This window comes from Emiliania huxleyi (genome assembly GCF_000372725.1).
Source record: "Emiliania huxleyi CCMP1516 unplaced genomic scaffold EMIHUscaffold_245, whole genome shotgun sequence".
Taxonomy (NCBI): domain Eukaryota; phylum Haptophyta; order Isochrysidales; family Noelaerhabdaceae; genus Emiliania; species Emiliania huxleyi.
In genome coordinates, this window is record NW_005200210.1 from 69,436 (window position 1) to 78,660 (window position 9,225).

The 9,225-nt window shown below is 64.9% G+C and overlaps 2 protein-coding genes across 2 annotated transcripts; one reads left to right on the forward strand and one right to left on the reverse strand.

Annotated features, from left to right (window-relative positions):
* Window positions 1-245: 245 nt before the first annotated feature.
* Window positions 246-2,073, reverse strand: EMIHUDRAFT_469056 (hypothetical protein; the record flags this gene model as incomplete). The annotated part of the gene is made up of 5 exons (XM_005778462.1): window positions 246-634; window positions 708-755; window positions 861-1,088; window positions 1,199-1,709; window positions 1,787-2,073. The coding sequence occupies 5 exons, from the start codon at window positions 2,071-2,073 to the stop codon at window positions 464-466; spliced, it is 1,245 nt and encodes a 414-aa protein (XP_005778519.1). The 3' UTR covers window positions 246-463.
* A 1,161-nt stretch (window positions 2,074-3,234) lies between these two features.
* Window positions 3,235-5,333, forward strand: EMIHUDRAFT_115225 (hypothetical protein; the record flags this gene model as incomplete). Its single annotated transcript, XM_005778463.1, has 2 exons — window positions 3,235-3,704; window positions 3,896-5,333. The coding sequence occupies 2 exons, from the start codon at window positions 3,235-3,237 to the stop codon at window positions 5,331-5,333; spliced, it is 1,908 nt and encodes a 635-aa protein (XP_005778520.1).
* Window positions 5,334-9,225: the final 3,892 nt, after the last annotated feature.

A 9,225-nucleotide genomic window follows, 5' to 3' on the forward strand; every position in this document is an offset into this window, starting at 1 on the left:
CGGGGGCGGAGCAGGCGCTATAAGCCATCGTCGACAAGCTGGCGCCCGCGGACCACAAGCAAAAGTGAGGCCCCGTGCAGGGAGGTGGGGTGGAGGGCGGGCACCACGCCATCGTGTAGGCCGCGGCGGGGACGCAGCCGGAGGTGACAGGGTGTGTGTGATGTTACTCTACTTTAACAAATGCGCAGTATACCATCCAGGGGCCTAGATAGAACACACGTTGCTCCCTCTGCTCTCCCTTTTCTGATTTCTCCTAATAAGGTAAACAGACGTTCAGTGTGTGCCCCTAAATTGCCCAGCGCAGGGCGGGGGGACGGGGAGCCGCGCACTGGCGCACGCATGGTGATGGAGGGCCATGTCGCGGAGATGGCACAGGGCTAGAGAGCGCGGAGCGCGCGCACAGAGAGAGGGCGTTGGGGGTGGAGAGCACACAACACACGACACGTACGACTTCGAACCCCGCTTAGTAGTCTTCGTCGAGAGCCGCGCTGACAATGCGGCTTGCAAGGTCATCCTGGCCGGTCAGGAAGGGCCAAAGGACCGCGATTTGGATCCCAAGGTTGATGAGGAAGCAGCAGCCCATGATTTGGCGCGTGTAGCCGCGGGTGCCCGTCCCGAAGGGGACGAAGAAAAACTAAGGAATCGAGGATGCGGGGAAGGTGCGTTGTTATAGGGGGTGAAGTGGTCAGACAACGTGGCCCGCGTGCCTGAAAGACACCGAGCAGGGCAACGCCGAGGGGAAATAGCAGCCAAGCCTGCGCGGACGGGGAGCGAGGGAGGGGGGCTAGACGGCCTCGGACGGAGTGGCGCGGTCCTTAGGTGTCGAGCCCGCGCTGCTGCACGTGCGGCTCCCGGCACACCTCCCAGTACCGCGGAACTACCGCAATGAGAATGATCAGCGCGAACTCGAACACGAACATGACGAGGGCGGCCTGCCGCGGCTTTGCAGCTGCCACCCACGCAGCGTCCGGAGTCACGACGAGGACCCCAATAGATGACTTTGTCTTTGGGGCCATGAAAGTAATGATGTCCAGCCCCTTTTCGTCGATTGACATGACAAAGCTCGAGACGACGCCCAGCAGCAGGACCTGCAGGCAGCGGGGCGAGCGGTGATCTCGCGCGGTCGACGGTGCCGACTCTGGTGGAGGTGTAACAGAGGTGCACGGCCGAGGTGTCGCGTGGCCTTGTCGAAGGCGACTTGGTCGCTGCTCGTAGCGACGGCGGCGGCAGTCACAAAGATCAGAGTCGGCAGCACCGTGGTCACGAGCAGCGTCAGGTGCGCGATCCAAGCTACGATGAGGAGCTTGGGAGGGTGCCCAGAGCACCCGTAGGTGTGTGTAGACGCCCACGCGGTGTGGAGCAGCAAGCGCTGATAGGGGAGTTCCTGCACGCCCTTGAGGTGCGCGAGGGAGACCACCATGAAGGATGGCAGGAGGAGGAGGGACACCACGGTGGCAGCGCACTGTGCAAGGCCCGGCAACGTGTCCCACTTGAAGTCAAACATCGTCTCGATGGCTGACGTCGTGGAGTAGTCGTCAACCTCGTTGAAGAACTCGGTGAAGAGCATCGCGAAAACGAGCAACGACTGGAGCATCACGATCGTGACGGAGAGAAGGACGGGCTGGTTGCACACATGCCCAGTCGAGAGGCTGCCAGAGCGTGCGGTGTGGCGGGGAGTGAGCGGCATCCCGAATGCTGTGCCGTGCGATCTAACGGGTGGTAATGAATGGGCGCAGGCGGCAGGCTGCGCCTGTAGATCATCGCCCAGGTGTGGAGGCTCTTGCACGTGTAGTCGGTCGTACCAGAAGTGTCGACGTCGGGGCCCAAAGTGATTTTCGGCATCGCGGCGAATTGTGGCAATTCCGAGTTCCACACCCAGGTCACCACCTCCGACACGTCGCCGTCCGTTCCGGCGACCAAATGGTGGCAACAGCCACGCTTCTCCCTGGACGCGGGCATCAAGCCGCAGGACGTGCACTCGAGGAGTCGCCCGCGAAGCTTGGGAGTCATCGTCGCGCGGTCCTCGGTGACCTTCTCGTCGTCCTCGGTGACTCCCTGCTCCTCGTCCGCCATCACCAACGGCACGAAGGTCAAGGCCGACACTGATGGTCCGCCGGGGTGCACTGAAAACGCCGAGTTTCGGGGTGTTTCTTTTTTCGCACTTTGGTGCCTTTTTTTTTGAGAGCGCCTTCGTTGTTAATAGTACAAACCCAATGGTCTCTTGCGAGCGGTCCGTCGTTGCAGTCGCACACACTCACACGCCACGCCGCACCGCGCGCCCACCCGCTGCCCCGCCCAGGCGGGACAGAGATGAGGAGATGGGACAGCGAAGGAGGAGCCCAAACACGTATGGGAGGGTTCAGTAATGCGTCACGCTGCCCGGCGTCTCTCACTTTCCGGGACAGCCCCGCCCTTTTGAGGCGGGAAAGTGACGGCTACCCCGTACGCCCTGTAGGCTCAGCACGTCTCGCATCGCAAACCAGAGATTCTCGAGCTCGCAGGCGTCGGCGAGCGTGGGCGTGCGACCGCCGAGCATGTACCCAAGTAGTCGCCGTACCTAGACGCGGAAGGAGGCAAGCACACTTGCTTAGTCCCCAGTCTCGGGGTCCCACCGCCCGTCCTCCCGGGGCTGGCAGCTCCGATTCCCCCCGATTCGCTCTTTTGCTCGTCTGCCTACATACAAGCGAAAATACAAAAGCGGGAAGACTCACAGCTCACACGCTTACGCTTTTTTTCATTTTTTGCCCTACCATGGGCGAGGGAACCCGGGACAGTGCGAGCTGGGGCGAGCCATTCCGAGGTGATCTGCACGGTCGGTCAATGTGTCGTCAACATTCCTTCCCACCCAGCGAGCGGCGGCGAGACCGTGTGTGAGCGGTGCACTTGGAGCACTTGGAGTGCGGTCATCAACCGCACGTCCAGGGCCGGGGAGCTAAGAAGCGCACCCAGCGGGCCGGACGATTGTCATCGGGTTAATTACGGGCTAGAGATCCCTGCCCTTAGGCAGGGAGCACTTGCGGAGGCTTAAAAGCCAAAGCATTTTTTTCCTGCTGCCGCCCTTTGAAGCTGCTCAACCTCAGTCGCCGGTCGGTGCTAGCCTGGTCCTCGCCCTTTCGCCCCTCGCCTCCTCCTCCCTCCCTGCCGCCTCCCCCGCACCACCTCCTCCATGCCCTTCGCCTCCGCCTCCGCCGCCGCCTCGCTCACCGCCGCCACCGCCGCCGCCGTCCCAGGAGCATGAAGCTCGACACGTACGGCGAATACGTCCGCCGGGTCGTGGACACGCTCACAGCCTTTGAGGACGAGCTCATCGCCACCAGCGGCTTCTTCGGGCGAGAGGAGCACCTCGAGTCGTGCATCCAGGGCGTGCAGTCGGAGTTTGAGTCCAACGCGCGCGCCATCGCGGTCTTCGCGGCGCCCGAGGCGCTCTCCGCCCTTGTCGGCACGCTCCTCAGCGCGGAGGACCCCCGACCTGCCGACGCGCCAAAGGAGGGGCGCCGCTTTGAGGACGCCTTTGCCGCCGCCGTGCTGCTCTCCTCCTCCATCGGCACGCGCGGGCTGCTGCGCAATCCGACGGTCCTCTCGCGAATGTGGCAGTTCGTCGAGCGGCCGGAGCGCCACCCCGTGCTGCTCTACTACTGGTGCCGCTGCGCCGCGGCGCTCCTCCTCTCCCCCGAGGGGTCCGGCGGGCTCGGCGCCGCAATCTCGTGAGCGCCTCCCCGGCCGCTTCCCTCCCTCCGCTCCCCCCTCCGCCGATCCAGATCGCGCCCGTCGCCGCCCCGCCCCGATGCCCCGCCCCGATGCCCCGCCCCGATGCCCCGCCCCGATGCCCCGCCCCGATGCCCCGCCCCGATGCCCCGCCCCGTCCCATCCCGACCCGCCTCCCGCCGCGCCGCAGTGCGCTCGGGCTGCCGCGGCTGCTGCTCTCCCTCGTGCCTCACCTGCACTGCGAGGCCGTGAGGATGCTCCTCAAAAACGTCATCGGGCTGGGCGGGCAGGCGGGGCTGGGGGAGGAGGGGGCGGTGCCGCTGCAGCTCGCGCTGGTGGGGGAGCAGTCCATCCTGCCCAGCCTGATGCGCCTGATGGAGGGTGGCGGCGACGCCTCCCTCGACGCCGCGGAGCTTCTCTGCTGCGTGCTCGAGGCGGCGTCGATGCGGGCGGACGGCGCGCGGCTACTCACGCTTGTGGCGCGGCCCTTCCTCCCGCTCTTCACGCGGGCGGTCGCCGCGGGCGACTGCGCCGCGCACCGCCGCCGCCAGTCGCAGATTGCCCTCCTCTCCCTCGGCGCCGCCGCGCTCGCCGCTGAGCAAGCGTGTGGAGACGCAGAGGCGGGGCCAGGCGGAGAGGGCGCGCCCCAGGTTGCTCCGAGGGTGGCTGGGGCGGTGGCGGCGCTGCTCGGCCCGCTCTCGCGGCTGCTGGCGCACGGCTCTTGCGAGGTTGCCCGCGCCGCCGCCCGCTTGTGGTCCTCTTTCCTCGACTCAGCGCCGCAAGAGCTGCTCGGCTGCCGCGGCAGCTGCTCGGCTGCGCTGGTCACGGCCGAGCTCTTCACGCGGGTGGATCGGAACGGGGGCGGGCGGCAGGACATGCTGCGGCACGCCCTCCTCAAGGCGCTCGTCTCCGCGCTGCGCTGCGACGACGCCCGCCTCGGCGCCGCCATCCTGAAGTCGGCAAAGCTGCTGCCGCGGCTCGAGCGCAATTTGCTCATGCGGGAGGGAGCGGGCGGCAAGGCTTCGCGCTGCTCGCCGGAGCACGCGAGGCTGCTCGTGCTCGAGATCGCGGCGATCGGGCGCACCGCCGCGCTCGCGCCGCACCTGGCTCGCTCCGCCGAGTGGCGCCGCATCGGCACCATCGTCGGCGTCGAGCTCGGCGGCGGTGCAGCCGAGGGCGGGCATGCGTGCGAGCCGCGCGAGGCGTCCCCCTCCTCGTCGGGCGACGAGGAGGACTACGCGTCCGCGCCGGAGGCGGAGGCCGAGGTGGGCGAGGCGGGCGGCGACGAGCCGACCGGCGCGGAGAACGTGCCGCCCCACCGGTCGCCCGAGGGGGTCGGTCCCACTTCGCCAGTGAGCCCGAAGCTGGCCGCGGCCGCGCCGCCGCCCGCGCGCGAGGGGGAGGAGGATTTCGTCATCGACAACAACTCGCTCCGCTCCTCGGACGACTTTTCGAAGCTGACTCCGCGGCCGAGCTTCGAGCGCCGCTCCGTCCTCCACCGAAAGGCAAAGGAGAGCTCGCCCTATTACCGCAAGGATGGCGACGGCCGATCCGCCCCAGACGCGCCGGCCCAAGAAGACGCCGCCATCTCCGCGCTCAACGAGACCGTCAAGGCGCTGAGCTTTTGACGGCGTCGCTGGGCGCCAGAGGGACCAGAGGCTGCGTTTGATCAGGGAGGTCGGGCTTGTAGCGGCGACCCCCTTCAAACTCTATCCGCTCTGCACGCGTGTTCGGTGTTGTTGTGTCGCGGCATCGGTCTCCGGACTCCGCTATCTCTCGGGTCATCACACACATCTCACAAGAATCGAGAGAGCCCCTTTTAGGCAAGCTGGAATAGTCAAGAGAACGAGACACGCAAGAGTCAAGAGACCGCGAGATCCGTGGTCGTGAACACCGCACCACACGACACAGCACTAGGATGTATAGGAACAGCACTGAGAGCACACACCGCGCTCCGCGGGGGGGGGGGGGGGGGGGGCCCGGGGACCTTTCCCCTTTCAGTGGAAGGTTGCAAAACGGCCATTCCCCCCCTTCTCACCGGGAACCCCGGGGCTTTTCGGGGGGCGCGCGGCACCGCGTCGAGGCGCGAGGGCCGAGGCTGCGGCGCGTCGTAGGCAGGCCGTAGAGGCTTGCTACCATAGCGCGTGCCCACACCAAATACCGTCAATAATGGTCAAACATGCGACTTTCGGCTAGCCTTTCATTCATACTACTGTGTAGGGAGGGGGAGTTCTCTCTCTCTCTCTCTCTCTCTCTCTCTCTCTCTCTCTCTCTCTCTCTCTCTCTCTCTCTCTCTCTCTCTCTCTCTCTCTCTCTCTCTCTCTCTCTCTCTCTCTCTCTCTCTCTCTCTCTCTCCCTCCTCTCCCCCCCCTCTGCAACCACAAATAAGTACCAAGTGTGGATGGTGCGAGAGCGCCTCGGTCCGGGGCGGTCGTCGACATTGGTCGTGACGCGTCCGTGGGGTGAGCGTCAACCCTGCCCGCGGCGCCGCGGCCAGTGGATCGAGCCAGCCAGAGCCCCAGCGCCGCTGCTCAGCGCGCCAAATGCCTGTTGCGTCGCACCGGCGGCTGCGGACGCCACGCCACCGACATCGAGCCCTCCGCCCTCCTCCTCCTCCTCCACCACCTCACGACCACAGAGCGCTGCTTCGCGCCGCCTCTCGCCCGCAACGAAGCCGCGCTTGATGTCAGCCGAGATCGCCTCCTGGCCGAGGTACATATCCCACATCGCCATGCAGAGCCCGGGCTCCACGAGCGGGTCCACCCGCTGTTCTGCCTCGGGCGGCACGGCGGGCTCGTCCAGCGCAATGGAGAGCACGCCGGCGTGGCACGCCATGAATATCCGATTGCCGGGCTCGAGAGGCTGCCCGAACAGCATTATCGCGTCGTGTAGATGCGAGATGGTTGCGGCGGCGGTCGCGGCGGGCAGGCGCGGCTGAACGGACTCCACCAGCGAGTCTATCATCTGCTGCAGCGAGGCCGAATGCTGCATGTGGATCACCAACGCCTTGGCAGCGGGCGTTGAGATGGTCCCGCGAAGGCCGACCGTTGCGATTGTGTCGCTGAGCTGGCACGCGCCAAAGGCTTCCTCCGATAGATATGCGGCCAGGGTGTACAGGCGGACGAACAGAAAAGTGCGGTCGCCGCCGCCGCAGTACCACAGCGGAGAGTCAGCCATCACAAAGAGCGCTGGGAAACTTGCCCCGTGCAAGTAGACCACTCCGTCTCCGTCGGGCGGATCCGTCGGAAATGATTGCCACCAGAGCACCAGCGCCGAAGCCACGATAAGTAGAAGCCCGAGGGCGAGAGGGGCAAGCCGGGTGCAGCTGTGTTGCTGAGAGCCAATCTCAACCTCCTGGAGCGTGCTGTCCTTCCACGCGGGAGCCCGCATGCCGCCCGATTCTTCGCTGAACGCTGGACTAGGCGGCGGCCGCGCCCTCGGTGGGACCGGCGGGGCGTCGGAGATCAGCGGCAGCGTGTCCATTAACAGCGCGGGACGGACGACGGGGTGTCGGTGAAATGCAGAAAGAAGAAACAAAAATGGCAGGACGGCACGCCGCCACCACACACAGGGATTTCACGGGAAGGAAGGTGTGTTGCTAGCCGTCGCCCACCCTTGGGAGTCTGCCTCTTCCTATCTCCCTTCCCTTCGCAGTCCCTCGCCGATTCTCGCTACAACCTTCATGACCCCTGCTCTAGAGGGATTTTTCACAATATCGCAACCGCGATACCGCGCGATATTTGGCGATAAAAATGCGATGAATGGCGATATTGCGCGATATTGCAGATATTGCGCGATATTAGGCGATACTCGGCGATCATTCACGATATACAGAAAATTCCCTCTAGAGCAGGGGTTTCATGCCACCTCGCGGTCGTCCCACTCTCGTCGTTCTCCCTCCTGTCGGTGAAATGCCTTCCGTCTAGAGGAGAGCTTAAAATTCTTTAGAGCTAGCACGCGCCAGTCCGCACCTCTGTGCTCTGTCGAGCCTGTCTGCTGTGAGAGAGAGTTTGTCCTGTAAAATTCTTTGGAGCGCCTCAAAAACAGTAAACAAGAGCCACATACACTGAACAAGAGCCACATACAACGAAAAATAGTAAACACGAACGCTATCTCAAACCGAGGCCCGGGAACCGGGCGGGGATGGACAGGCGCGCCGCGGGCGGGATAGCCCATCCAGGCATATCTGCCCCGCTCCTCAGCCCCTGCGTCCCTGGTCGGCAAATAAAGGCCGGCGAACGCCGGCGCTGGTGAGACGCCTCTGCAGCCCGTACAGCGCTCAGCGGCCCCTCGTCTATAGCCTCTTAGCCAGTCACCCACATGTGGCGCCCTCCCCCGCGGCTGCCGGCTGCGCGACGCGGAGACCGGCCTCGAGGTGTCGCTGCGCCGGGGCCCCTTTGGGCCGTACGTGCAGCTCGGCGGCAGCGCGGCGGCCGCCGCCGAGAAGACGGCGTTGCCAGACGTGGCGTTGCCAGACGTGGCCAAGCTCAAGGTGGCGCAGCTGCGGTCGGAGCTCGAGGCGTGCGACCAACGCCCTCCTAGACCTTTCCGACCTTTCCTAGACCTTTCCTAGACCTTTCCTAGACCTTTCCTCGAGGCGCGTGACCAGCGCCCTCCTCGGGAGGGGCACGTCCACGACGCGTCCATGGCACGTCCCCCGCAGGCGCGCGGGATGCCATCCTCGGGGCGAAAGGCGGAGCTGGTGCCGCGCCTCCTCGACGCTGCCGAAGCAGTGTCGTCCCCCCTCTCCCCGACGGCGATGGCGGTGTGACCGATCGAGCTACAAGAGGAGCTTGTTCAGCAGGATCCGGGATAGTCAGATGCACTACCTCACTGGGCCTGAGACCACCACACGACCCTCCCATCACCGTCTCGGATTTATGTGGAGTCGAACCACTCCGGGATGGGCAAGCCCATCGGTTAATTGTCAAGATTCCTGTTGTGCAGGAGGGGAGGGGGCTCTGACGGAGTGTGTGACGGGAGAGGGCAGGGAATGGGCGCAGGGGGAAGGGGGGGGGGGGGCTCAGCCGTGCGAAAAGCATCAATTAATAATAGTAAGGAAGACATATTGCCCGGCCGTTCATGAAGTCCGTCTCGATTTTGGTTTTTTCCCCACGGACCACACGGGCAGCTTCTACCTACCGCTACCTACCTGTATGTGTCGCTCGTGCGTGCCGTCATCATCTGTCCAGCGTCCACCCATACCGCGTTGGTGTCCAGTCCGAGCCTGGCTGTTCTTCACCTTTCTACCTAACCTAACCTTCCGGCTGCTCGTGCCGTGGCTCAAGGTTGGCTGCAACGTGCTCCTCTCGGTCGGATGTCGACGTCGTCTACTTGCGAGACCCGTTCCAGTCGTCGCCGCCGCTGCTGCACCGTGACTCAGACGTCGAGGCGACACGTCCTAGACACCTCCTAGACACCTCCTAGACACGGGACTGCGGACTGGACCCTCGCGCACTTGCCACTTCGCACTAACACAGGTACACCAACGGAGAAAGAAAATCCGGCACACGCCTTCGG